Below are 27,638 nucleotides of genomic sequence, written 5' to 3'. Positions count from 1 at the left end.
CTGTGGACTTTGTCCTTAAAAATGTGTTGATGTTCCAAGAATCAGTCGGTGTTTGAGGCGGTTGGTATAATGCAAAAGCGAATGCTGCTCAGAGGAATTGCAATGCATCCTCTGGGACTGCTGGTGTTAATAGAAGGCAAACCAAACACTGGAGCGTTTGTTTCCCTTTTAACACTTGGATGGTGGAGGTTTGCTGTGTATTTCTACATCTCGCCACCGGGTGTCAGTAAAAACGTATTGTAAGCGGTTAGATGTTTTTCGAGCTGAAAATAGCCTGACCAAGGCAACTTCCCTTTCCTTAATTAGAAGCAGAATGTGCTAGAAAAGTAACATGTGCAGAACACTAGGTGGACAGTTAAAAATGTCTTGGCTCTGTTCCTTATATGCTGAGAGATAAAATGCATATTCAGCTACAAGTGCCTTTCCTGAAAAGTGGCTATTTTTCGAGGACGAACCCCCTGAGATCATTAGACATATTCCCCAACATCAACATATGAGCAGCCACATTATATAACTTCAAGAAAACCACAGAGATACGAGAACAAAACCAACTTCATTCCTAAAATGAATGCTCACTGAGAAGAGTTTTCCTAAAACCTGAAATGCTATCTTTTCACATCACTTTTGGAGATAAATATGAAGAAAGGTTGAGGGAACTGGGCTTCTTTAGCTTGGAGAAGGCTCCAAGGAGACCTCATTATGGCCTTCCAATGCTTGATGGGAGCATATAAACAGGACAAGGAACAGCTGTTTTTGAGGGTGGGTAGTGATGGGACAAGGGGGATGGTTTTAAGCTGAGATGGGAAGGTTAGGTTAGATATTAGGAGGAAGTTTTTCACACAGAGGGTGGTGATGCACTGGCACAGGTTGCCCAAGGAGGCTGTGGATGCCCCATCCCTGGAGGCATTCAAGGCCAGGCTGGATGCAGCTCTGGGCAGCCTGCTCTGGTGGTTGGCGACCCTGCATGTAGCAGGGGGCTTGAAACCAGGTGATCGTTGTGGTCCTTTTCAACCCAGGCCATTCTATGATTCTATGAAATACGGTAATGCAGAATCTCCTCTGATGATTTCCAGCGTGTCCAAATCGGTCAGACTGAAATCCAGGCTTGTGGCCGAGGCTGTGTGGCACAGCGCTGAGGGGCGGCTGGGAGCAGGCCGTTGCCAGGCGCCCAGGGAACGCGGCCGTTGGGGCGCGGCGGCCACCTCCCCGCGGCGGGGAGGGAAGGGGCGCGGCGGGGAGCTCGCCATTGGGCTGCGGGTGAGCGCCCGGGGCTGGGGGCGAGAGTAGCAGGCGCTTCACGCCGCCCGGGCAGCCACCATGAGCGCCCGGCGGTCCCCGGGACGCCGGAGGGGGAGGGCGGAGGCTCGCCCCAAGGTAGACACCCGGCGGGGTTCGCTTCAGCGCGAGCCCGGCGCGACGCGGAGAGGTGTACGTGGGGCTGCCGGGGAGATGGTTGGTGGAGGGCGGAGAGTGGAGGGCAGGGGAGAGCCCGAGCCCCTTGATGGCACCTTGCCGACTGTAGGGAGCCTTGGAAAGTCTGGAGGTATTCCCTGTTCCCTGAGGGATGCAGTCGGTTTTCAGATGATTGCATAGAGTTTCATAGTGTCCGACTGTGTCCCATTGTATTTACTGTATGCTTATTCCTATATACTCAGTGCTGTGCAGTGAAACGTCCAAACTCAGGAGTAAAATCCGTGTGCATGCTGCACTGCTTTAATTTTATGTATAAACACACATGTACCTTATTATTATTATTTTAAAAGTAAACGTTATGAGCATTTAAAATGGATCTTGCAAATTCCATTTTAAAGATCTCTTTGTAGACACTCCAGATTAAGTCATCTGTATCTCACTCCTTGACAAAGCCATCACTTAGATTGTTACTTAAAACACTTTGAGGCTAATGGTCAGACTGATAGTTGGTGACTGACATTTGATTCAGATGAGATTTTAAATGGTAATGAAATCACACAGCTGCCCCAAATTCCCTGGAGACTCCTGAATGTAAGTAGGGACAGAAACTGTTGTGAGCTTCCTGCTGGTGAACGATTGTTTGTCTCCTTTTGTTAGATCTCTGGGCTTCTTTATATGTTAGAGTTGTAGCAGGATGGCAGGTACTGAATAGCACTGTCAGGCACTGGTGTGCTCACCACTCTCCCTCTCTCATTAGCCCTTTCATGTCTCACTGACTTGCTCGAGTGACCTTACTTTATCAATGGTTATTCTTAGAAAGTTGCTGGAGAGCAGTCTATCTTTCTCTCCCTTCTTTTATTGTGAAGTCTTCACTGATTTCCAAGGAATCATAGGCTGCAACACTAGAGCTAATGATAACTAGCTTCATATCCCTGTGTTCTATACAGAACTTGAACATTTACAAATGTTTCTGGCCATGCTCTGTGTTTGAGGAGATGGAGATACACGTCCATGTTTCTTATTATCTTGTATTTATTTTATTTTGTTACAGCAAAAATACAGAAAATACTTTTTCTCCATCCTTTTGTGGCTAGGAAGTAAATAACTTGTGCCGTTCTTCTCCCTGGTTTATGTTGCTGAAACAGGCCGTTGTGAACTACAGTAGAGTGCAAAGGCATGATAGAAACAACATTGCTTTTGTAATTTATGATTTTTGGTGGTGATGCAAATTTGTTAATAATGTGGTATTGGGTTTTGAGTTGATGAGGCCTTAAGGGATCAACAATCCTGTCAATATATTTGCACAGCCATTGAACAGAAGTGGTAAAATTAAAGCTACAGAACGTCATAGGAAACAGCCCATCCAGAAAGATTTTTTCCACAAATCATCTTCCTCATCTTGAGTAAATAAAAATGTTGGTGTTTTTTCTACCAGTACTTGAAGAAAACTCTTTGATTCAAGGGAATTTCACAGAACTCAGTTTTGAGATACTGATCCTTTTATGCTTTACAGGAACAGTCTGTGTAAACAAGGGGCTTTCTGCATCATGATGTATGCACCCCTTGACTAGAGTAAAATTCTAGAAATCTGAGGATTCTGAAAATTGAAAAGCTGCATGAAGAAGTGATGCTCCATTAAACTGAGAAGTTAAAGATAAGGTGACACTTGCCAAAATGATATGGCAACTCAGGTGTCTTAGAAAAAGGCCATGAAATTATCATCATTTTTTTCTTGAAGATTGCATATGTTCAGGAAAATGATTAATCTTATATTTCTTCATTGTTGAATTAATATTACTAATTGATCTGCTACATTTCTGTCGACCTTCAGTATGTATGAAGGGTGTGGGTCCATTTCAGAGTGGACGATTGAAGGGCTCTCCATAAGTCTAACAGAACCACGGTAAGTCGGGCTGTTGGGAACCTGAAAGCAGGCCTTTTCTTTTCAAATTTTCCCTGCAGATCCCTGAAGATGTGGTAAAATATTTTATTCCTCCTTGTCCTTATAGAGTGAAAATCTGAAGAAGATAAGCCATGAGCTAAGGCAACATGTCCTACAACTGCTTGATAAGAAGCCAGTGGTTGAAAGACAAGTGGATAGGTTGACCTACAAAAATGATCATCTGTGTAAAGAACTTGCTGTAATTGCCAAACTGTCTGAGCAGCTGGAAAACGAATTGTTACTGAACACCACTGATAAGGAACTAGAAGAAGCAAAGGTATCTGCTTCTTTGAATTAATATTATACAGTGATAGCTTAATGTTATTTGCTACTGCTATGGGGAACTGATGGTTTTTTATTTCTTTTTAACCTTGGAGCAGAAATCCCATCTTTCATCCCTGCTTTCAAGTACATTTGCTAGGATGAGGAAAGAGTAGGTTCTGGCCACTGTGGTGTTCTTCAAGTGAGAAATGGTTCAAGAGTTAAAATCACATTTGCAGTCAGAAAGAATGTGATTTCATTGCGGATTGCAGTTGATTTCATAGAATAGAGGCAAATTGTATTTTGTGGACATGCAGTTAATAATAAAATAATAACATTATTTAATGTAGTGTTCAGATGGCAGGAAGGACATTTGTTTGTCATTAATGTAACTACGCACTTAATTCCTTAGCTCATAGGTATAGTTAGAATGTCCCTGAATTTGAAAGATTCCTGGTAAAGTAATTCTGGATAAAGGCATCGCATGCTTCCTTTTTCGTTTTTTGACCTGAGAGTAATTTGACTATTACTGTTTTTTCTGAATCCTGGGCTGCACCAAAAGATAAGACTTTTAACTGATTCCCTTCTAGATTAAATATAATATTGGTAAATAGCATGTTTTCAGCCTAGTCAAATTAGACAGCATGTACAAAATGTTCCCTTGGCCTAGAAGAGTTGAGCTAAAATGTCAGATTTGTACTAGAGAATGTAAAAGATGAATGCATCTCTTTCACTTTTTTATGGTAGACTCAAATTCGACACCAGCAGAACAACATAAAGAAGCTGGAACACACGGTGAAAACATTAAAATCAGTGAGTTATATATTCTTAATACATATGTAGCTATGAAATTGATTAACTTCCACATTAATGCTTCAACAAGTTAATTTCACTTGCTTTGTTTCACTGATAACAGACAAGTTAGAGAATAGATAAAAATGTCTGTTTTCATTTGTCGTGCTGTTGCTGGATGGATGGAAATCTGTTTATTTCTTGCTGCTAACCTGCAGTGATTTTGCTTTTGAGAATCTTAAGAGCTTTTGTTTTTTTTTTTACAAAGCAGCACTGAACTGCTTGCAGTACTTAGCAAATTGCTTATGAAACAGAAAGAAGCAACGTTTTTCTTCAACATTTTTATTTTATTATTCTGTCTGGCTTAAGATGTTATACTGTGGAAACATTTAGAAGTGTCTACCATGTTGTCAAAATATTTGCTAGTAATAGATAGAACTTATCAAATTATTATTTGAATATATCAAAAGGATGCACAAGTATGTATTTATAGACGGTTTTTTGTTTGTTTGCTTCATTTTGTGGCAGTGCTGGAGGGAATGTGGAGGAAAGGGAATTGAATTATTACTTTCCTGTATAAAGTATTTGAGTTTATACCAGAATCCTACAAAGAAATCCCACTCAAACAAACAAACAAGCAATACTAAACAAAATAACAGCAACAACCCCCCCCCAGCAGAAAAGTTGGAATTCGAGAACAATATAACAAAAAGGGAAGTGCAGACATTCAGAAGTCACTTTAAAATATTAAATAGATATTTATTTTTAATTAGATATCTGCTTCCACTTCATTTTGAAGAGGATGTTTGTCCATTTCACAGTGAGGTGTCTTTCTCTAGAAAAGGTCCGTTTCAATGAGCACATCATCTTGTGTTTGCACATGCAGGTTATTTTGCAAACAGAGAATGAAATAAGGCAAGGGAAATCACCTTCAAGGCTGGATACATTTATTAAGACACTGGAAGAGGACAGAGACTACTATAAAAGCAAGACTGAGAATTTGCTGAGGGTATTTCGAAGCACGTCTTCAAGTCCTAAGCGTAGCTCTACTTTGGGCAGCATGTCCAAAAAAAAATCACACATCCAGGTGAGCTTGGAAAACACTTTGCAACAGGAGGAGTGCCTTCTTTAGAAGTATCAGTTTATCTAATGGCAACTGACCAAAGCTAAAATTACCGGAAAGAAAAAATGATTACAAACAAAAGGATGCATGTGATGGGGACAAACAAATAACGTGAAGTTAACTGGTGCTTTACTCATAATGTATCATTTTCAGTGGTTATTTAGAGCTGGTTACAGATGAATTGTTTCTTCACCTGTTTGTCAGTGTCATTTGTGATAGACATTTTGCGCAAAATAAAAGTTTATTTTCTAAGACAGGGCTTATATCTGTTCTTGTATTGGTTTTAAATGTACAGATGGAAACAAAATGTACAGAAGGTATATAAGTGAATAAGTAAAGGAAAAACTCACCAATGGTGGTGCCTTGACTGAAGCAGCTGAGGCAGTCCTCCCTGGTGAGCGATCTCCAAGAGATACTGCTCCAGTGGGAGTCAGCCCTTAAATGAGGTCTCAGAGGGGATGGAGTCAAGCTCCACCCCTCCCGGGAGCACAGCTACATCACTCTCACCTGTGCTCCCACAGCTGACCCCATACTTGCCTCAGCTGATTAATCAGAGGTTCAGGCTGTGATTACCAATCTCCCATACAGTTCTCTAATACTAAGAATTATGTGTGTATAGTTTTGTTTGTCTACAGGTTCTTAGGTTGAAGGCTAATTTTATCTTTTATGGAAATTTCCAAAGCAGACATAAGAATACATATCAAATTTAATTTCTCTGCTTTAACGTTATATCACATTGTTATTTAAGGGACTGAGTTCTGATCCAGATGTTTTGAAAATATTGAGAGAACATGAAGAACTTGAGTCGACACTGAAAAAATACAAGCACTGTGTGGCAGAAATCCAGGGAAATTGCCAAATTTTAACAGCTGCAGTGGTTAATTAAAATAACTTAGGGTGGTGAAGATGAGGGCCACAAAGATGATAGAGCACCTGGAGCACCTCTCTTCTGAGTGACCTGGGTCTGTTCAGCCTTGAGAAAGGAAGACTGCAGGGGGAATCTGATCAGTGTCTAAAGACATGTAAGGTGCAGGAGGCAAAGGGATTAAGCCAGTCTCTTTTCAGTGGTGGACAAGGGGACAAGGGGAAATGGCCAGAAACTGAAGCATAGGAAGTTCTGCACAAATGCCCATAGGAATTTCTTTATGGTGATGGTGACGGAGCACTGGAACAGGCTGCCCAGAGAGGCTGTGGAGTCTCCTTCTCTGGAGATATTCAAGACCCACCTGGATGCAGCCTGCTGTAGAGACCCTGCTTTGGCAGATGGGTTTGACTCAATGATCTCTGAAGGTCCTTTCTAGCCCTTACAATTCTGTGATTCCATAGTGTAAAAGGAAATAAAAATGATTTTTCTGTTTAAAATAAAATAATAAAAAAAAAAAACAAAAAAACAAACAAACAAACCACAACCTTAAAACTGAAACTATAGAATAACCTTTTAAAGATATATAATTTTTTCAAGTTCTGTCAGTTCTGAATTTATCATTTAAATAGAAGACTGTAAGTGCTGTCCTGAATTAGGAATGCTTTCCTGAGGGAAAGCATATACATATCAGTCATTGTTTCATTTTTGATATTGTGTGGTTTCTGGGATGCTCTGCATTATGAGTAATGCCTTATTACTAAACAGAGTTCACAGCAGTTATTTGCTTTGTGCACCGTGTTTTACACTTCTGAGGTATCAAACAAAAATAGTTTTGCCAAACACTGAAATAATTTGATTTAAAAATACTACTGAAAAGTCTCTTGAGTGTTACTGGTTGGGGTATTTGTTCTTATTCTCTTCAGTAAACCTATCTCATTGCTCAAAACTAAATCTGCTGTGATGTGCTACTGTAATGCATTGTTACTTTGGTCTACTAAAAAGATAATGAATATTTACTTTTCACTGATGATTGTTTTACAGAATGCATATCTATTCATTGCATTGAGCAGTGCTAACTGAAATTCTTTAACGAGTCCCTGGTTTATGTATGCAGTAATATGTTATGCTATTTTAAACAACAGACACAGGAAGAGATTACCCAACTTCATCAGGAAGTCATCAAATGCACCAGGACTCCAAGAAGTACTGTGGTGGCTCAAGCGATGTTAAGGCATGTGGAGACAGAAAGGGATACAGCACTGTCAGATATACGAAGGATGACTACGGAATGTGACAGTCTCAGGGAGCAGCTGAAGGTTTAAGTTTGTTTGTTTGTTTTTGTTCACTCAAGCTTATTTTTACACAAAAATTACTTAGTATTGGAGTTAAAGTTGCTGAGGATTTCTATTCTGGTACTGAGAGTTAATTGCATTATCTGTTTGTGGTGAGTTAAGATTTATTCTATATGTGATTTTGTTGTTATTTGACACAGATTTCCCAAGAGACTGCATTTAATGAGAAAGCTCATTTGCAGCAGAGAATTGAAGAGCTGGAAACTACTATTCAAAATGTAAGGCGAGTAATTATTTAAATACTTGTAAATATAATACAGGTGATACTTAATGGTTAATACTGTGGGACCAACCTAAATGCCTTCTATGAAGAAATAAGGGGAGAGTGTATGTCATTTACCTAGATTGTAGCAAAGCTTTCGATGCTCTTTGTATGCAGGTGAGGGTCTGGGTGGGTGAGCAGTTAGGCAGTCAAAAATCTGGATGGTCAGGCACACCCTGGAGGCTGGTAGCGTGGATCACCACATGGGACTGTTGTGAGGCCTGTTCTTTTTAAGGTCTTTCTCAGTGACCTGAAAGAAAACATAAAGGTTGCAGATTTCCTCAAATTGGGGAAAACAGATGATATACCCAAGAGCAGGGCTGTCATCCATAGGGACTGAGGCAAGTGGAGAGAATGGCCAGCAGTAACCTTATGCAAAAATCCTCATGAAACAAGGGTTGATGCCAAGGCCTGAATTTGGGAAGAAGAATCCGTGGCTCTGATACAAGCTGGGGACTAATAGGTTTGGGAGCAACTCTGCTGAAATGACCCTGGAGGTCCTGGGTCACAGCAAAGCTGTGCATGAGCCGGCAGTGTACTACGATAGCAGAGAAGGTCAAGAGGATAGTAGGCTTTGTGAAGAGGATATGGCTAGTAGCTTAATGGAAGTGATTGTCCCCCCTTTCTGAGAGCTTGTTAGATCTCACCTGGAATACTGCATCCAGTTTTGCCATCCCAGTACAAGAAAGACATTGCCAAACTGGCATGACTGTCTTCAGAAGGGGCTCTGAAAGGCTGGAGTACTTGCCCTGTACAAGGAGGCTGGGGCAGCTGAACTTGCTCAGCCTGGAGCTGAGTAGCTTCAGGAGGTACCTAAGTGCTACCTGCTGGTACTCACCACTTAGTCACAGCTGCACATGGTGGGATAATGAGAAGCAATAGTCATAAGTTGGAACAAGGAGTGTTCAGTCTGAATACCAGGAAGCACTTTTTCCCCTTGAGGACCATCAGCAGTGAAGCAGTCTCCAGCCTCTGAGATTTTCAAGACCTGGTTGAATAAAACCCTGAGCAAGCTGGCCTCTGAGCTATTTTGTCTAGGGCTTTCAACTGGAGACTGCCTTGCAACCTGGATTGTCTTATGGTTGCATGTTACTAAGACTTGATACTCCACAAAAGAAAATTAATTATACTGTTCTCTCCAGTAGAAGTTACTTAAATGTGCAATTGTTAGCTGAGAGATACATGTAGAAAATGTAAGCATTAATAAAGTGAATGCAGTTCTTGATTGTATATACAGTCTTTGTAAAACTTGATTTAAAATAGATAAGCATTGATTTATATAGTGCCTCTTTCTCCTAGATCTTGTGGTTATAGGTTTTGTTCTTTTTCATTTCTCCCTTTCAGCCTTTTAAATTGTACCAAGCATATAAGTGCAGTTATAAGAATTATAATATTAAATTGAATGCATTTGTAATGAACAATCCACTGACTACTCTGAGTGGCAGATCAGCTTTAATCTTATGTTTGATGTATGAAGCATAATGAGTATCAGGAATAGCCTTGTCTTATTTCTTCAGTTTGTTTGATATCCTTTGAGGGCGATTTACTTCAGTATGAAATTTATGGCAGTAATACTGAGAAAGTCACTGTATACCAAGCTCTAATTGACTTGATCTTCAGCAATCTGACTTTTATTATAGTAACGCAGAAACTAGGCCTGGAAGAATTAGTAAATAAGAAGAGGCATGATGTGAGAATTTTTTACCTTAAAAGAGCTGCTTCAAATCATTCAGAAAGGAAAATATTTGGAATGTAAAGTGTGAATGTTTCAGTAATTGAATACAGCTTTCCTTATACTGGACGTCCCAAACTAGCTTTACAGGAACCTAAGGAAGATTTTCTGGGACAGATCTGTCATTGTTCTAGGTATAGACTTAAAGGCCTCAATGTGGTCTCTTGGCCATATGGTGCGTTATGAAAGTGTTTTAGAGTGACTTCTCTGCCCAAGTGTCAGCAAAGGTGTACCTTAACAGAGGCCTAAACCCATCATTGGTGGTGTTGCATCTGAAATTGTGGTTTCTCCCTTCATAAAGTTATAGTAGTGTTTTCTGTGACTGAAAAGTTTAAGGGTGATCAATGCCAAACGTTTTTACCCTTCCACCTAATTACCAATACAACATTTTACCTGGATAAATCCAAATGTTCCAGGGATCTGATTCAGCTTTTTGTCCTGAGAGGTTCTGAGTAAACTTGGAGATTTCTCCTTTAGTAAAAGATTCGTCCTAAAAATAGAGTAGAATTTGAGTAAATAGGTGAGTATCTATATGTAAATCAGCTTTTTATTCCAGCTTTTCCTGTTTAATTAATGTTTAATTGTATTTATAGTTAGACAGTGAACGGTTAGAGCAGATGTCCAGAATGGCTCTAATGAAAGAACATGTCGATTCTCTGGAAACAGAGGTAAAAATAATGGCAAGAAGATCCCAGGACACTGAGAATGAACTAAGCCACCAGAAAGATGAATACATTTCACTGAGGTGAGTGAAAGTATATAATTGCATTAGTTTGAGTAGTGTCAGCCTATGTTTTTTGGGTTCCATTTAGCTCAAAGGGAAGGGAACTTATGGCGGTTGTGCTTGTAAGACATCTTTCTGTTTTGGAATAAAATGTTTTTCCCCATTGGTTATTTATATGTAAAATGTTGACTTGTTGTTATTATGATATAGAGAATATCATCTTCAGTGAAAAAGCAGAATGGCTTGGATTAGGAACTTCCTATTAGAAGCCGCAGTGATTGATGTGTTTTGATGAATTATGTTTTAGTTACAAATATATAAAAATCATTTTCCTTTGTTGCAGTTCTTAAAGAGACAAGCAAACAAGCACAAATTAATGAATGTCGTGTTTAGTTAGTTTCAAACATCCATTTCATAGTCTTGCAGTTTTTTCAGGAACAGAAATAAAACTGAAGCCTTGCATAGAGTTTTTGGCCTCAACTGCTGCTTGACTGGAGTTCCTAACCGTGTTAAGAAATATACGGTGGGACTAGACTCAAGTAAAGCGTGAGTGACATCGGTCAGTGAGCTCATGATGAAAAGGACCCTTTACTGGCTGGAGAGGAAGATCAAGCACATGAGAAATGCTTTTTACAAGTTGTCAGATTTATGAATACCGTAAAAACAGAGTTCTTGAAGATTAGTTGCTACTATTAAAAAACAGCTTAAAATAGGTTTAGCATTCCAATGTGTGTTCTAAATAAAGATTTTTATTGCAATTATTTCTAACAATTTTTTGGTCTCTCTGTTGTAAAAAAAATCTTACTTTCCTGTGACTCTTTATAGTAGCATTCCGATTTAATGTCTGGAGATTAAGGCTAACGTTGATAAAATATCCTCAGTAGTCTAAGATAAATGGAAGCATCTTGCTTTTACTTAACTTTTGCCATTTTAGAGGCATTTCAAAAAGGAATTAAGTCTGATATGAGTATATGAATTCTTTTCCTTTTTAGTCTAATGAAGGAAAAGACGGAGCAGATTCTTTCAGAGGCACAGCGAAGCCTTACTAAGAAAAAATATGAAATTCAACTTAATGAAGAGAAAATCAGGCTTTTGGATGAAAAAATTGGTGAGTGACAGATAACAGTTTTCCTAATAAAATTCAATTGGATAAATATGTTGCAGCTTTTTCTTTTGTTTCTAGTATGTAGAAAGAACAAAATTATGGAAAACAAATAAATTGACTTTGATAATTTTAATGTTTTGTGTAAAAAGTCCATTTTCTTTCATCGTTGGAAGGTTTTTGTACTTTAAAAATTATATAAATATTTTAGTATTTTAAAATATAATGTAGTATTTGAAATTATATTAAGAAAGCTCTAAGTTTTGATCACTACATATACTATTGTTTCAACAATGTATGTTGGTATCAATGTGCTGTGTCGGAGCCTGTCAGCTGTATTTGTGATCCACTGAGCTGGTGGTTGTACCTCTCAGCATCAGTAGATGATGATGTGATCAGGAGAACATCTTCTGCAGAGTATGGAATGTTGTACCCTTTTTCTGTTAAGGCGTTGAAGGAAGCGGATACAGGAATTATTCCTAGCGTGCCAGTGAATGAGTTACCACTTCCAGAAATCCAAATGCATTGTGCCTGAAGTCTTATTTTTTTTCTATAGATACAGTTGACATGATGTATTGTTAGATGCAGTATGGGAAATACAGCTATTAAAATATCTTTATTACTTACAACTATTAAACTCCGGTTACTCAGCTCTAAACCTCTAAAACTCAAATAAGCATTTCATTCAAAGCAAATTTAAACTTTTGAATGCTTTGACTAAGGTGTTTAAGCCACTCCTGAGAAGCCTTGGGAAAAGAAAAAGGTATTTTATCCATATTAAAATATACATATCATGTTAAAAATTTCTGGTTCCATGATGTAGTGAAGTACTGACTTAATGTTTGATAGGGGCATCTGCCTTTGTGTTCTTGCATGTATAAATCTTTCCCAGGAAACGTGTCCAAACTAAGCATATTTTCAGCCTTTTAGTTCTTGAAAGCTGAACTGAGACTTCAGAATCTCACGTCTAAGACCTCCAGCCATCTGACTGAAGCATGTTGCAGTCTGGATTCATAGGGATGTGGAAATCTGAGTGTTTCTCATCTTGTGTATTAGAATAGGGAGAGTTTGTGGAAAAAGACTGGAAGGTGGTTATATGGGTATGATGTCTTTGAAAGACTGGGCAACATATGATTTTACTTTGGATGCTTTACCTCCTGGAAGTAGTTAATAATTCAGCGCTCCCAGTTACACTGACATTTATGAAGCAATTTGCAACCTGCATACTTTTTATGAGGTGTAAATTCTACTGTAACAATAATTCCTGTAGTTCCCTCTTGAGAATGCAGTGTATGCGCCTAAAGGATTGATTATCTGACCACTTAAAGGTAAATGCAACGTGTAGCACTTTGTAAACTCAATGAGGACAGGGAAAGAGATCTTTTCAAGATTGATTTTCTAATAAGTAGATTAGCTGCTTTTTCATTAGTAGCTTTGAACTTCTTAAGTGACCTTGGATTTTATAAATGAGTTTGTTTTTTAACTCTAGTACATAAAGTTCTTACAAATAAAGGGCTGTTTCTGAAAAACTGTCTAATATTGGGATGTTTATCTCTTTTATTTCATGTCAGCCTTTCCAGGTTGTAGCCTTCATGTGCCTTCTGTCTATTGTAATTCTATTATAACCATTTATTTTTACAATACCCAATAAAATTATTTGAATTATCTAAATGTTAGCCATCTAAGGACAGGGTTTTTTTTGAGCCAAGTAATTTAAGACCTTGAAAGAAGAATGCAGTTCTACAAATATTACTGGGATTACCTGTGACCATGAAAACACACTTGCTTTGGTATTTTCTTTGAAGGGAAGCTTTTGTTCTTTTATGCTTCAGAAGTGCATCAGATGAGTTTGTATCTTGAATGATTTGAATTTATAAAAATGAGACCTTTTTGTTTGTGTTCAGATAACTTTTCAAAACAATGTTTTGCACAAGAAGAGAAGATCTGTGCATTGAAAGATACAATTGTGCAACTTGATAAAGAGAAGGAAACTTTGCAAGAGTGTGTGGAAGAAGGAAGAGAGAAGATAGTCACTTTTGAGGAAAACCTGAAGATTAAAGTATGTTCTCACATGTAAATAATCAGAATAAGTCATGGAATCGCATGAGATGAAATAGAGGAAGGATCTATTGGGTCATCATAACTGTCTGCAGCAGTGCTCAGTGCTGACCTTGTTCTGCTTCAGTTTCGAGACAATAAAATTCACTTTAACTTCAGTAGCAGTGGGTCTGAGCCATGTTAAACCTCTTATGTTTGGCTTTTTGCATAGCTTATACTTATCAAGAGAGCAGACTTCAATTACTTTCCTCAGGTGGAGAAAAGTAAATTAGCTAACCAAATATTTTCTCATAAAATTTAGCCTGAGTTCTTCCCCAGTGTCCGTTAATGTTAAAGATACAGTGCCAAGTAATACTGCTTTTCTTATCATTGATGTTGCGTTTGAATGGTATCCTTCTCACCTAAAGCTATTAGTTTACCTAAGCTAAATGCATCAGTTTTCTGCGTAGTGTGATTTCAAAATATATAAGGAAGCTGCTTAGGTCTGAAGCATTGTTTTTCACTTCAGCCTTAGTTATCTTGATAATGATTTAGGATACATTAAATGAAGTACTTCATAAATGTTGTGATTTTTAACTCAAGAAGTTGCACTGCTTTTAACATAATATTGAAGATAGGATATTGCGAGACAGGCCATAATCATCTTGCTATAAACAGTGACTCCAGATATTAAAGACTAAATTGCAAACGGTATCTATTTTGCGGAAGAAAAGACTGTATCTAATATCTCTTGAGTTTTCAGTGGAAGACAGTTCCTTAGCCTATCTATACTCCTTTTAATATCTGTGTGCAGAGATGGTGGAATGAACTGATATAGTTTGTGCTAGTTTTTTGTTTTGTTTTGTTTTTTAATGGAACTGCGGTTACAGAGTTCTTGTTTCATCAGTTAAAAACTACCAAACCCTGGTGGTCTATTAATTATAGAAAACCTGCGACAACTTATCTAGCAGTCAGAAGACATCATTTTCTTTTGGGAGTGTGAGACAAACACCACTGTTCAAACCACAAAGTATTAAGAGATTTAATTTAAATGGTTACATTCTGCAGAATATAATAATACTTGTTTATTTCCCAAAGTAGGTTATCAGAATTTTCAGCTCTAAACAGTACACGATGATACTTTGAAAACCAGAATCCATTTTGCATTAATCAGCTAACTGGATAAAAGGAAATCAGAGCTGTGAGGGGTTCATCTTCATTTTGTGTTTCTTTTTCAGGAGAAAACCATTTCAGATTTGAAGGTTCTCATTTCCGATTTGGAGCGTACAATACAGTAAGGATAAAATTTCAATATCATAATTCAGTGTTGATTAATGTATAGCATTAATGCAAAAAAAATGGATCATAGGATGTGCTAATGTAGAAATTGTTTATTTTTTTCCACTCTATTACGTATGAAAATGTTGTTGCATCTTGCAAACTTAAACACTGGAAAGCTATCATTTTACTAGGTTGAACAGCATTGTCATACCTGAAGTATTTATTATTTGCTACATAGAAAATCTGCTGAAGCGCTGTGTATCTGTGAGAAAGATATCACCAGTTTGCGTCAACAGCTGCAAGAAACCAACAAAGAACTTGCACAGGCTAACAACAACAGAGAAATGTTAGCTCAGGAGAAGGACAGGTTACAAGAACATCTTTCTAATGCTAAACAAGAAAATCAGGTATATATGCATAGAGAACTCTTGACCAAAAAAGAAAATGGACTGTTTTTCTAGTAGTGCATAGAATTGGTGTGCTCATTTTCTGAACTGGTTTGTTCACTATTGCTTAGGTCACTTGTATAACAAAGCTCAGCTGTTCTTGTGTTGTGGTTTGGATGTTTATCTCCAGGAACAGCTGCTTAACTCTTTTGTTCCCGGTCTTTTTGTAAAAGTAATTGTGGTGATTATAACCATTGCTTACATTGAAAAGTACCGTGAAGAAGGCAGTAGCGATTTATTGTGCTGTGTTGTGACTGTTTCAGAGCACATACAAGTTCACATATTTGAACACAGTACACATTTATTAAGGTTTATTAATTAGCTTTATTAACAGGATTGTATTTACTGTTGATTAAAGGGGTTTTCGGGTAAAAGAAAATGGCAGTATCTGATTATCATACACTAAAATATCTAATGTGTTATTTGTCTGTATATACTCAGAAAAGTAGTTAACACATCTAGACTACAGTCTCATCTCATGCACACACAATGTTCACGCATCAATATGTTTTCCAAGTGGCCAGAAATTAAGCTTAGTACTTGCAGCAGGTCATCATTGTGTAATATCGTTCTCTTTTGTCTTCTTTTTGTTAAAAATTATGCCTCAATTCAGGTTTTCTCATGCTTGTTTTTTCTCCTCTACCATTCTTCAACTGCTTAGAATATCTTCTTCTTTGTATATACTTTTCTATTTCCTCACTTTCTTCCCTTCTACAAGTGTTATAACCACTAAAGATAGATAATGAGTGTCAGTAGAAACATGGATTGCTGAAAGGCATCACTTGATTCATGTATATCTCTCACCTACTCAGAAACTTATAATCCCCATTGTTTCTGATGTGGTCAGCTGGTACAAAGTAAAGCTACCTGTTGCTTCTAGCTACTTTGAAAGCTTCATGGGTTTCTTTGAAATGTGTCTGCATGCTTGCAGAAGCAGTTAGAAACAAAAAATCTTAGCCTCGTGTGATCAATTAATTTTTAATAGATGCATCTTTATGATACGTATTATTTACTTGTGGCTTTTCCATTAATTTAGGTGAAATTCCAAGTATCTCAATTAGCATTCCTCTTTCTTCAGTTGGGCTAGAAAAGTTCACAGAATTCCAGAGCACCTTTCTCGGCAGCTCATGGACATTTCACAATAGGAAGAGGTGTTTCACCGTAGTCTACGTCTGTTTTTCCATCCATACTGCTTCTTGCAATGGAGTGTTCTCACAGTAGTTTGCAGGGAAGGGAGACAGTCATTGACTCATCCGGAAACCTTTTTGCTATCCTCTTCATTGCCTTCTCAAACAATAGTTGCCAGATCTTCTGTGTGCTTTCTCCTAATGCTTGTGGCTCTATTTTTCCTGATCAAGAGATAAACACTTAGTCAATTGCTTCATTTTATTTTATTTTTTCATTTGCTGCATTTTCAAAAGTGCAGCTATATAAGGGGTGATGTCATCCCAAAGGCAGGAGCTGCTTGTTGACCACCTCGCTGCTCTGTCTTTTTCTAGCTAGTGGCACTTTCTGATTTATGTTTTTCTTCATTTTAAGAAGATCTAGTATTTTTAGTATTGTCTTAAAGTCAGAAGAGGTAAATATTTTTGATATGTGCCAAATTTTGTTAGTAGAAATCCACATAGCTTATATTTTGTATGCCCTTTTAAAAGATACTTAATAAGACACACACTCTAGATATGTATGAATTCTCTTTATTTTTGCCAGGGTACAAACAGTGTACTTTAGCAATATTAAACAAATCTTCCTTCATAGGTACTACATGTGAAAATAACTAAGTACCAGAATGAGCTTGATGAGATGAAGCTGAAAGCCCAGGATTCAAACACAGATATTGCCAGGCTGAAGGGAGTACTGAAGTTTAAAGTGAGTATGTGGATTAAAGCTGTTCTAACTAAAATTGAGATTGTAACTGTATTCCCATGGAAGAACTTTCCAAAACTCATCTGTATTCAGCTACTGCAGTTTTAATAGGTTGAAAGAATCTTCTCAGCTGATTTTTCCCATGGACAAGTAACAAAGTATATTTCACTGCTTTATGTATATGTGTGCATGTTTATTAAATTTAAAACTGCAGTGCATAATATAGGAACTTGGGACTCTTTTGTCTCTGCTACTGTATGGAATTAACAGAAAAAAGTTTGCAATATATCCCCATACTTCACATTTTTAGTGTTAACTCAGCCATTTTTAACAGATGTCTCTTGAGTATCAAAATGTGGCCACATGGAACAATACACTGGATCTGAGAAGTCTCTCAGTGTTTTCACTAAATGCAGGATTCTCGATAAAGAGAGAACATCCAATAGTATGTCATACCTGCAGAGCTCTAAATATCCCTATTTTGAGAAGCATTCTGTAAAATATTAAACAAGTTTTATGTGTTAGGAGAGAGAGAACTGTGAGCTTTTGGAGAATTACCACAAAGCCTGTGAACAAGGAGAAAGTTGGGAAGCAAAGTGCCACCAAGCAGAAGCAGAATGTAACTCTGTTAGATTGGCACTAATCAGTGCGGAATCTGAGAACTGCAGGTTGAAAGAGAAAATGAAGACCCTTGAAACAGAGATGGAGCAAGTAAGTCGAAATCATCGTTTCCATAGTTCACATCTGAAATTATCTGGTAGTATTATTTTAAGCCTACAGCTGTTTAAAATTATAGTTTACACCAATTCTATTTGAATGTTAAAGATAGTTGTATGGGGTTTATTTCATAACGTAATTAGCAGTCATATGAATGTCATACTTCAGGGAAAAATAAATTAAAAATAATACATAAAAATAATACATTTCAAAGAAAAAAAAAGTTCAACAGATGCCATGTTTGAAATGAGGGAGGGCATAGCCTCACACAAAACTCCACAGCATACCTGAAACATGCCTGGTGCTTTGTGCCCTGTTACATTCCAGTCCTTGCTTTCCTTGCTTTTCTTACTTCCAACTTTTCAACCTTCTTTCCAGTGCTTTAGGTGTCCCAAAGGTCTTTTTCCTATTTGAAAGTGTGAAGAACTTAAAGCTATGAACATTTAAACTGTGTTCTGATTTGGGGCTGCTCTATTTGCCACAGATCACCTCTGCTTCCTAAATATTGCAGAGGCTATTGAGGGCTGCCTACGCACATTAGATAGTCAAGAGAAGCTGACCTGCAGCTGTTCATAAAGAGGGATGAGAACATAGTAGCAAACCAGTACAGGACAACTGTGTGGCAGATTTTATATAATGAAGCTGGCTCATGGTCCTAGTTTGCCTAACCAGCCTCAAAGGGGTAGAGATTTTATCTTTCTACCTCCTTCCCACGTCTGATATTAATTATAGGAATAAACAGGCCTCATTATGTGTCAACAAATGGAGTCAGAATTGGAGATGGATATCATGTTCAGGTTCGTATTGACAGCAACACGAACATGGCTGTCAGTATTTGAGCATTCAGTGCTCTTCTACATGTAAGAATACATTTTATTTCTAAATAAGAGGTTCTATCTGGGAATGAAATGAGGCCCACGGCAGAATTTTGGATCTTAATAGCTCAGAAGAAAGAGCAGAATCCTAAGAAGAGAGTTTAAAATGTTAGTAGCTGAAATTGCTATCAGAAGCAAGAATCGTTTTTTTCTACTTATTTTATATACAGAAGTTATTTAAAGAAATGACTTTAAAATTTATTCCAGAATAAACTACTGCCACGTTTTAAAAATCATCACAACAATGTTTTTGTAGGATGTCTTTGTAGGAATTTGGAAGTAGTTTTGTAATTTCTTTGCAATACACTTTTGATTATGTGATATTGCTTTATTATAGCATTTAACAACAGAAGAAGCATACCAGTCTCAGCTTTCTACTTTACACAAGTCTATTACGAAAATGGAAGGAGAGCTTCAAAACATACACCAGGAGAGAGTGTCTATACTTGCAAATCTCATGTCTACGCAAGAGCTTTGCATTAAATTAGATGCAGGCAAAGAGCTATTAAGTCAGCAGTTAACTTCCACATCAGAGAAGGTAGAAAGGGTATGTGAAATCAATTTTAAAGATAATTTTATGTTAATGTAACGCTTTAAGGGATCTCAAACTGCTTTCGGATCTGGAATGATCAAAGAAATCTCTATTGATGCTCAGCACCTTTTTCTTTCTTTTTTTTTTTAATGTTTAATTTAGCATACTTCAGAAGCATACTCCTCAGAGCGCAGATATTGTGTACTCTATACTATCACTGTCTTGCTAAGTTTTACTTTGAGTACTGAGAAGTCAGGATATAATATTACAAATTGGTTTTTTGACAGATGTCTTGTATTTCACATTCAGCCACTTAGTAAGTAGAATAGCTAGAGTAGGTCATTAGCAAAGAAACTTGATATGGGCATTGGAATGCTTGACAGTTTTAGGAAGCAATGGTAGTAATTCTTCTGTGAAATTGTCAATGAAGAGACTTGCTGGGATTGTAGAGGGAAGCAAGAGTTTCAGGACAGGAAAATGCAGAAATGCAACTGGAGAGTTTAGTGAAGATTCTGAATGCTGATGCTAAAATAATGTAGTTCTTTCAGTGTTTTAATACTGTTCATTTTCATTAAACTTATATGATTTTTAGTATTGTCTTTTTTTCTGAAATACAGAAGTAGAATAGCAAAATTGTTTCTAGGGAAGAGAACTATAGTTCTGATTGACAGTGATAATTTGGCTCTTCAGAATAGGAGAAACTCATTTTAATTCATTAAGGCCAAATAACTTGGATTTTGCTTTGTAAAGTAAAAAAGTGCTCTGCTCTGCGTTGAGGCCTCATCTCAAACACTGGTTGAAGGTTTAGGTGCCACAATATAGGAAGGACATAAAACTGCTAGAAAGTACCCAAGAGAGGGCTATAAAGGTGGTAAGGGGTCTAGAAGGCAAGACATAGGAGGAGCACTTGAGATTCCTTTCAACTCAGCATATTCTGTGATTATATGATTCTATTTCATAGTTTCTTATTAAGTGTGCCTAAGTGCATATGTATGCATTGAGTGAGTTTATGAAGGTCAGATATGACAGTAATCAACCATGTTGGACCATCTTGGAGTAAGAGCAAATTCGGGTCATTGATACTAAACAGCTTTTATTTTTAAAGATTATCCTAACTGCTGAACACTGAACTCAGCAGACATAAATCTGACACTTCAAAAACTTTGTTTAGCTGCAGAGTGAATGTGATTCATCCCATTCTGAAATAGAGATGCTGAGAAGACAACTGGGAAATGAAAGAGCATCTCTGAAAAACCTGGAATCTTTGCTTGCATCCAATCGTGAGAGAGAATTTCAGTCACAGATAGCAGAGCAAGAAAAAGACTCTGAAATTCAGCTTCTCAAGGAACAACTTTCTTTAGCAGAAAATAAACTGTGAGTAAATGACCAGGAGGATGTTGTAGTTGGGTTTTGTTTTGTTTTGTTTTAAAATTCTTTCTATTTATACTTACATACACATAGATGTGTATGTATATACATGTCTATCTAGCTGCATTTTCAAATGATCAAAGTACCTTTGATACCTTAATAGCAGAAGATAACAAAAACCTGCTTCTAATTCCTCAGCTATAGCCTAAAATACTTCTCTGTGCACATTTTACTCCCAATGGGAATCAGTTGCATGGTATTGCTAACCTTTTCATTTTGCATAATTCTATTTGGGAACATACTTGAGGATTATAGCTGCTATCTAATTAAAGTATATGAACTTTACAGTGCTATGAAGAGTCGAGATTTCACTCAGCTCAAAAATACAACAGCTCAGCTAGAATCAGAACTGGATATCACCAGAAGACAGCTGGCAACTGAGAGGTTTGAAAGGCGAGTACATATTTTTGTATTATGTTTCCTCCATCTAAATGGGATGAAATACAGTGCAGTACTATGATTTAGTCTAATTAAAAGTAACAAAAAACAGCAAAGTTTGGCTTTGCTCTGCTCTTTATCTCCTGTGTGTTCAGAGGCTACTCATACCATGGTGTGTGAAACTATTACATGTTCTGTCTTCATTAGTTGCCAATGGAATGAGATACTGAAATAAACTTGCTTCTTGAGCAGCCTGTTTTATGATGGGATGGTACATTTAACTGATCACATACTTATTTATAGTGGGAGTCTAGGTATTATGTTGCATACTTATCTCTGATTAATCTGTACCGACACAATGAAGCAATTTAATCCTGTACCAGTCTGCATTCTCCCAGGTGCTGTGTGGGGCACAGAAGGTGCCAGTATGGAGAAAATAACCTTTTTAGTTTTTTATTTAATGGACAGAGGGAGAGAGTTTAACAGTATGTACAAAGTGTTTAATGCCATTTAGCCATGGGACAAGAAACAGTCTTTGGCCTATCTTACTAGTTGGCTTATCTATGTAGTCTTGGTATCTTAAGCAGTTTCTCTGTGAAACAAAAATAGCAAGATTTTTCTACTTCATGGATGCATTGGGGATAAAAATGTTAAATTGCCAAGCATTATTTTAGGTATGTAAAAGAAATTGATAGATGTAACGGTGTGACTATAACACAGTTGCTATCTTGACAGTTGATTTTCTATTCACTTCTAAGGATGAGAGTTTCGAGGGGGAAGCACCTACATTTGAGGTTAAGTCTTTTAAAGATACATTTCCTACGTGCTATAATGTGTGTTTCAAATTCAAATTGTTTTCTCCTTTAACCTGAAGTCAAGGCAAAAAATGCAGGAGTTAGACATGCAAGTCAGTTAAAAAGATAGCATCACGTGTACTTCTTCAGCTGCATAAAATAAGCCACATAGTATGTTAGTATAGTGGTATGTTTGTTTCAAAATAAACTCGCTCTTCTTTAAACTGTTGTTTCCCTACTTCTCCAGAGTGAGTTCATCCATTTTGTGGGTTTTGGTTGTTTCCTGATGTTTCTTCTTGGGGTGTTCACAGTCAAAAAAGCAGAGTCAGCCTTCATACTTAAGCTTTTCTCCTAGTCAAGGATAATTTGTTACTCACACTGTTGCTTACAGTTGCAGTAATATCATGAATTAATTTATAGTTTGTTAGTGTGATAAATATTAGAGTGTGTCTATATATGAGTGTTGCCTCACTATGAATCAGAGATCTTCCACCATCATTCTTGTAAACAATTTCCCTTCTACTTCAAGATAATTACAATCATCTGGATTGTTTTGAAAAGAGCAAAGTCGCATTTCATTGTGCAGCCTGTAAGTTAGTTATAAGAACAGTATGCAAAAAGAGTTACCTGTCTTTAAGAGAAGTGTATGATAAACACCACATCTCCATAAAAAATAGAAAAACAAACAAACAAAAAAAGTTAATGACTTTGTGATAACTTTGATTTTTAAAAGTGCTTAATCTGACTGTAGAATAATTTTTCTGTAGGGAACGTGCTGTACAGGAACTTCGATGCCAGAATCGTACAGTCACGTATCAGTTAAGCTCTACATTAAGAACATCATCCCCTGAACGTGCTTATCATCCGCTTCCTGATTGGTCTCTGGACAGCTCCCTAGAAGGGTAGGTAGTTCAACAATGTTTAAGTTCCAAAGTTACTTGTTGAAAAAGATGTTACAAGAAAATTCAGAACCATAATCTTTGGATGGTATTCCTTTCCTATAGCCATACATTTTTGAAATAGTAGTAGTGCTCCTTAAAGTCTCAACTTGACACCGTATTTAAATGCATTCCATATGTTTTCAAACACTTGTAACCTTGTGGTAGAAAAAAAACCCAAACAGTTTTCCTTCCAGCAGTCACTGAAATGAAGCCTCCACCACTTACATCTACTCCCCTGTCAGTTTTAGTCTCAGATAAATCTTATGTTTGGTAGCTGTTTGCTTGTTGCCTCACAATTCACACAGAGGTTGATGGCAGAACGTAATAAAAATATTTACCGGTTGAGTGGGAAAAAACCTCAATTCATTAGTTTCAGGAAATGGTGTCTGCTTTTGAATTGGTTATGTACTTCTGAGATGAATCTTGTTAATATTTTGGTAAATGAGATTACTTCCTTTGCTGCTTAATTCATCTTTTTTATCGAAGACTCTAAGTATGTAAGTTCTAAGAATAGGAGGCAAGGTTCCATGCATCCATGAGCTGGTTCTAAGGTCCTTAACATGAAAACAGAACAGTGTAAGACTGTAATTTGGTAGCTATTGTCAGTCTTTGGTATCAAGTGTATTCCCTGCATCCTCTGAAAGAACCATGTCTAGTTCTTCCTAATCTGAGTGTAGTGTAGCTCTGTGTCACTTGGGACTGTTCAATTGACTTTTTATTACCATAACATTTTCTTCTATTTTTGGTACTACCTAAAGAAAAGAGAATTCAATCTGTGTAGTCAGCTATACTGATACTAGCAATTATGATGCTGTTCCTATTTGTTTCAACTCCTTATCAGGCTGATATTAGAAAGGCATTCTTTTTTAATTAGAAAAGTGCTGGTTAAATATCAAATCCAGACTAACCTTCTACAAACTAGATTATGAGTTCCACTCATTTCTTGTTTGCATCAAGACAGAATAGTTGAAATTACTGGAAAAAGTTCTCCAAGAGCTGAGATTTTATTTTTAGATGCTTGAAGATGACTTACTTAGGGATTCAAAAAGATACAGTAGAAACAATAACTTATTGGTAGAGAGGAATCTTCTGCAACCAATGTCTGAATGTGCAGTAGAAAACCCTGAGACAGCAGTGCTAGAATTAACATTGATGCCCTTCTTACATTACAGTATTCTATGCACTATTTTAGCACACATCCTAAGATAGGAGATGAGTCAGGCAGTCACCTTTTCACTGTATTCAGAATGTGATATCATAAATAAATCTGATGGTAAGTTTTTCCTGTTCTCCCATCTCTCTCTGTCTTTACTGCCCCAGGCTCCTTGTATGAGTAAAGTGAAAAGAATACACCTTGTAGTATGTCTTGCAGACCTGGTAGGAAAGACCTTTGTTTGTACGTTGTCTTTGATAGGAGTCCAAAGCTTGCCCTTCCCTTCAAAAAGCATTGTAGCATATTTGCACAATAAAGTCTAATGCTTCAAAACATCTATCTGGATTGACTGTTGAAGAGACAAAGGAAGCCTCCTCATAGTGTTTTCAGAATCAAAACCTTACATTTTGTTCATGAAACCTCAGAATCTATTTCTATGTTCACTACAAAATTAGACTATGTTTCGCTTTGTTTTCTAGGAATTCTTCATTCAAGGACTTCTAATATTATATTCACAATGGCCTGTGAAGACTCTGCATGCCATTTGGGGAGTTCAGGTGTAATCTGCATTGAATTATCATTTTTCCCTGCTGAATGCTTAATTTCATTAAATCTATTTCACAGATACTTGCATGGATATGTATACATTCTTTGTTGCTGAGCGGGAAATAATTGGTATGGACAGCTTCCTTTCCTTCCCCTCTCAGCTCATGTATTTTTGTGTTATGTGGCACATCCATCTCTGTAAACATAAAAAAATTCAGGTTACATTGATTGTACTCACATTGGAGTGTGGTTTTAACATTGTGCATTATTTTAAAAGGTTAGTGATATAATTAAAAAACAGGATAGTAAATAAAAATGCAAAACTTTATTGGAGGAAAAAGGTGTCTACATTCACGTGTTATAATTTCATAGTGTGAGGGCTATGCTGAAAGTAATGCCTCCTATTTTACGATGTTGGCCCATGACATCAGAGGCAGATGTTGGGGGGATGGCAGTAGAGGTTGAACCTTCCCACCACCATCCCATTACATGTCATTGTTGTGTGACAGATGGCAGCAGAGGGGCAGTCTGGCACAATGGTGTCTGACATGGAAGTGTGGATGGAGCAAAAGTGTGTCATTGAATTCTGGAAAAATGGCACCCATTGACATTCATAGATGCTTGCTGAACATTTATGGAGACCAAACAGTGGATGTGAGCACAGTAAAGTGGTGTGTGGTACATTTTAGCAGTGGCAACAACGGATGCAGATTGTTACTAGAGCAACACACAGAGTCTTCTTCATCACTGATGAAAGCATATAGCTAATGGTGGTGACTGTGTTGAAAAATAACGTTTTGTAGTGGGGAATTTGCTCTATCAAAGAGTGTTATTATGCTCTTTGTATCTGTCGTATAAATAAAAGGAGGTATTACTTTCAGAGCAACCTATGTCTTTTTGCTGGACTATGTGAAAAATGCACTTGAAAGAGTGCTATGCCATCTCAAGATATGCAATGGCTTTTTTTTCTATTTTTTTCCCCTCTTAAAACCTAAACTACCTCTTAATTTGTCTGAAATAGGATAATAATGCTAGGAGATACAACAGTGCTGTGATATCTATCTATGGAGATGCACATTTCTTTATGATTATGATATATATATATTATTGGAGTGTGTTCAGTTTCTTAGAATTTTACTACAGCTGCACTAACTTTCTAATTAAGGAGCTTTTTAATATGAATGAGTAGTGTTTGGTGATATTTACTGGCACTTGCTCAGAATTTCAGCTACTACGCCATAATCTTTGTTAGTGTTGCATATTATCCTGCTTCAAACGCAAGAGAGAACGTAGAATTCTCTCCTGCAAGTCGGCTGACAAATCTACAGAAGTAGATAAGTAATTCCTATTTAAAATAGAAAATGACTCACTTTTTGGTTTCACTTTTTTTCCCCTTCAATAGATTCATCTTTCTTGCTTTGTTTGTAAAAGTATTTTAAAATGGTCTCCAGCTTATTTGCAAAAGCAAAGTCAAGTTGGTAATGGTTTGAACATATATCTTGTTTGTGCTTCACGTGCGCTTGGTTTGTGACAGTCTGATTCCTAAGCACTAAAATTCATATGTCAGGTAATGGTTAGGGACAGTGTAACCTATATGAATGCTCCTAACTACTTTTAAAAACACATGAACGTGAGCTATAGATATGATCTTACGTTGCTTTTTAGGAGCAGGTTTCTTCAAAGAGCTTGTGAAAGTATTTTGATGAATAATGTTAAAAAAGAAAAGAAGAAAAATATGAACTACCTTCCTCAAGGTAGCAATACTTTACTCTTCAGTATAGGCGATCTGGTTTTAATTTGCAGGTCCTGACTTTTCATTCTTACTCTTTCTCTTACTCAGCCACAGAAGTCATTTCAGCAGTCACCAGTGTTAAGGGGATGACTTGAAATAACAGACACATCAGAATCAGATGTAATGACATGACGTGTTTCCTTATTATGCAGTTACTAAAAGGTACGAGAGAAGGTGATCGTCTCATCATCTCCAAAGATGAGAAAGAGTCATTTGTTGTTTTGCAGTCATCTTCCCTTCCTGATTTTTTTTAGAAGAAGTTTGAGAAATGTGATCTCAGTCTATAAAACGAATAACCTAAAACATAAAAGATGAGAAGGTGAGGTCAGATGAATGTGAAATAGATAAAATTGAATTCTTCTTGGGAGTGGGTGTGCTGTGCGGAGCCGTGTCCTAAGATGTAACTCCTTCACAGCGAAAACGATAACTTTATAAGATCATAACAAGTCATTAACTGGGTGCTCCCTTAACCAAATGTTACTGATGGTAAAAGTTCAAAATTCTTCAGCAGTTACGGGAATATGAGGTTAAAAATATCAAGATGTAATAAAGTGCTTTTAGTCAAGTCATAGCCTTTATTACTGGGGTTAGCCTTCGTTTAGGAAACATCACGGAAATGAAGAACTTGTGTTTCTGCACATTGCAGAGAGATCAGCAGCAGAGAGATGGGACCAAAGAGCGCTTTGTCAGTCACAGTGGGATATAACATTCCAGTGACTTCTGACATCAATTAGTTGCTGTTTGATTATTCGTGGTTAACAAAAGTAGCTCAGGAGGGCACATTCAGAAAGCACTGTAGCGGTGGGATCTCTGCAGAGTCAGAAATTGAAAGATAAAAGAAGAATAAACTGAGCTTAGTTAAATTTGTGGTGATCACACCTATTTCCTCATTGCTCTGTTGCTGTTGCTTTATTATACTATGTTGTTTGGAAATAAATACTTACCAAAATGTCTGTTTGTTTACATTTGTGACTCATAACTGTCAACAGTGCCATACTTATAAAACATCACTTTCTTATAATTTTATTAAACTTAGTTTTTACCACAGTATTTTTACGTAGGCAAATCTGAAAACGCTATTTGTGTTTTTTGTATGAGATAAGAGCATGTTACTTGATCTCAGATACTACGTGATCACAGTATTGTGCGAGTTGGAAGGGACCTTAGAGATCCAAGAGTCCAACTTAGAACTTAGAGTCCAACTCCCGGGTTTCGAGCCCTCTGTGTAGCGAAGCGGCACTTCTACCCCCTGCGCCACAGGGGGGATTCGAATCCCGGGCCACC

At 37.3% G+C, this 27,638-nt stretch overlaps 1 protein-coding gene across 1 annotated transcript; it reads left to right on the top strand.

Annotated features, from left to right (window-relative positions):
* Positions 1–983: 983 nt before the first annotated feature.
* On the top strand, positions 984–26,276 carry TSGA10 (testis specific 10). Its single transcript, XM_072351604.1, has 17 exons — positions 984–1,257; positions 3,423–3,632; positions 4,364–4,429; positions 5,295–5,495; positions 7,539–7,712; positions 7,889–7,966; positions 10,336–10,487; positions 11,459–11,574; positions 13,473–13,627; positions 14,844–14,899; positions 15,125–15,293; positions 17,091–17,201; positions 17,724–17,909; positions 20,494–20,696; positions 21,039–21,143; positions 22,690–22,824; positions 24,496–26,276. The coding sequence occupies exons 1-17, from the start codon at positions 1,033–1,035 to the stop codon at positions 24,518–24,520; spliced, it is 2,367 nt and encodes a 788-aa protein (XP_072207705.1). The 5' UTR covers positions 984–1,032; the 3' UTR covers positions 24,521–26,276.
* Positions 26,277–27,638: the final 1,362 nt, after the last annotated feature.

The sequence above is a fragment of the Excalfactoria chinensis genome, chromosome 1, assembly GCF_039878825.1.
Source record: "Excalfactoria chinensis isolate bCotChi1 chromosome 1, bCotChi1.hap2, whole genome shotgun sequence".
NCBI lineage: Eukaryota > Metazoa > Chordata > Aves > Galliformes > Phasianidae > Excalfactoria > Excalfactoria chinensis.
Note: the sequence above shows the minus strand (reverse complement) of the source record. Positions and strands in the feature narration are given on the sequence as shown.

Coding starts and splice junctions, on each gene's coding strand:
- TSGA10 (XM_072351604.1), top strand. CDS start 1,033: ATGAAATACGGTAATGCAGAATCTCCTCTGATGATTTCCAGCGTGTCC. Junction 17,202..17,723: donor AGGGAGTACTGAAGTTTAAA/GTGAGTATGTGG, acceptor TTTATGTGTTAG/GAGAGAGAGAACTGTGAGCT. Junction 17,910..20,493: donor TTGAAACAGAGATGGAGCAA/GTAAGTCGAAAT, acceptor AACTTTGTTTAG/CTGCAGAGTGAATGTGATTC.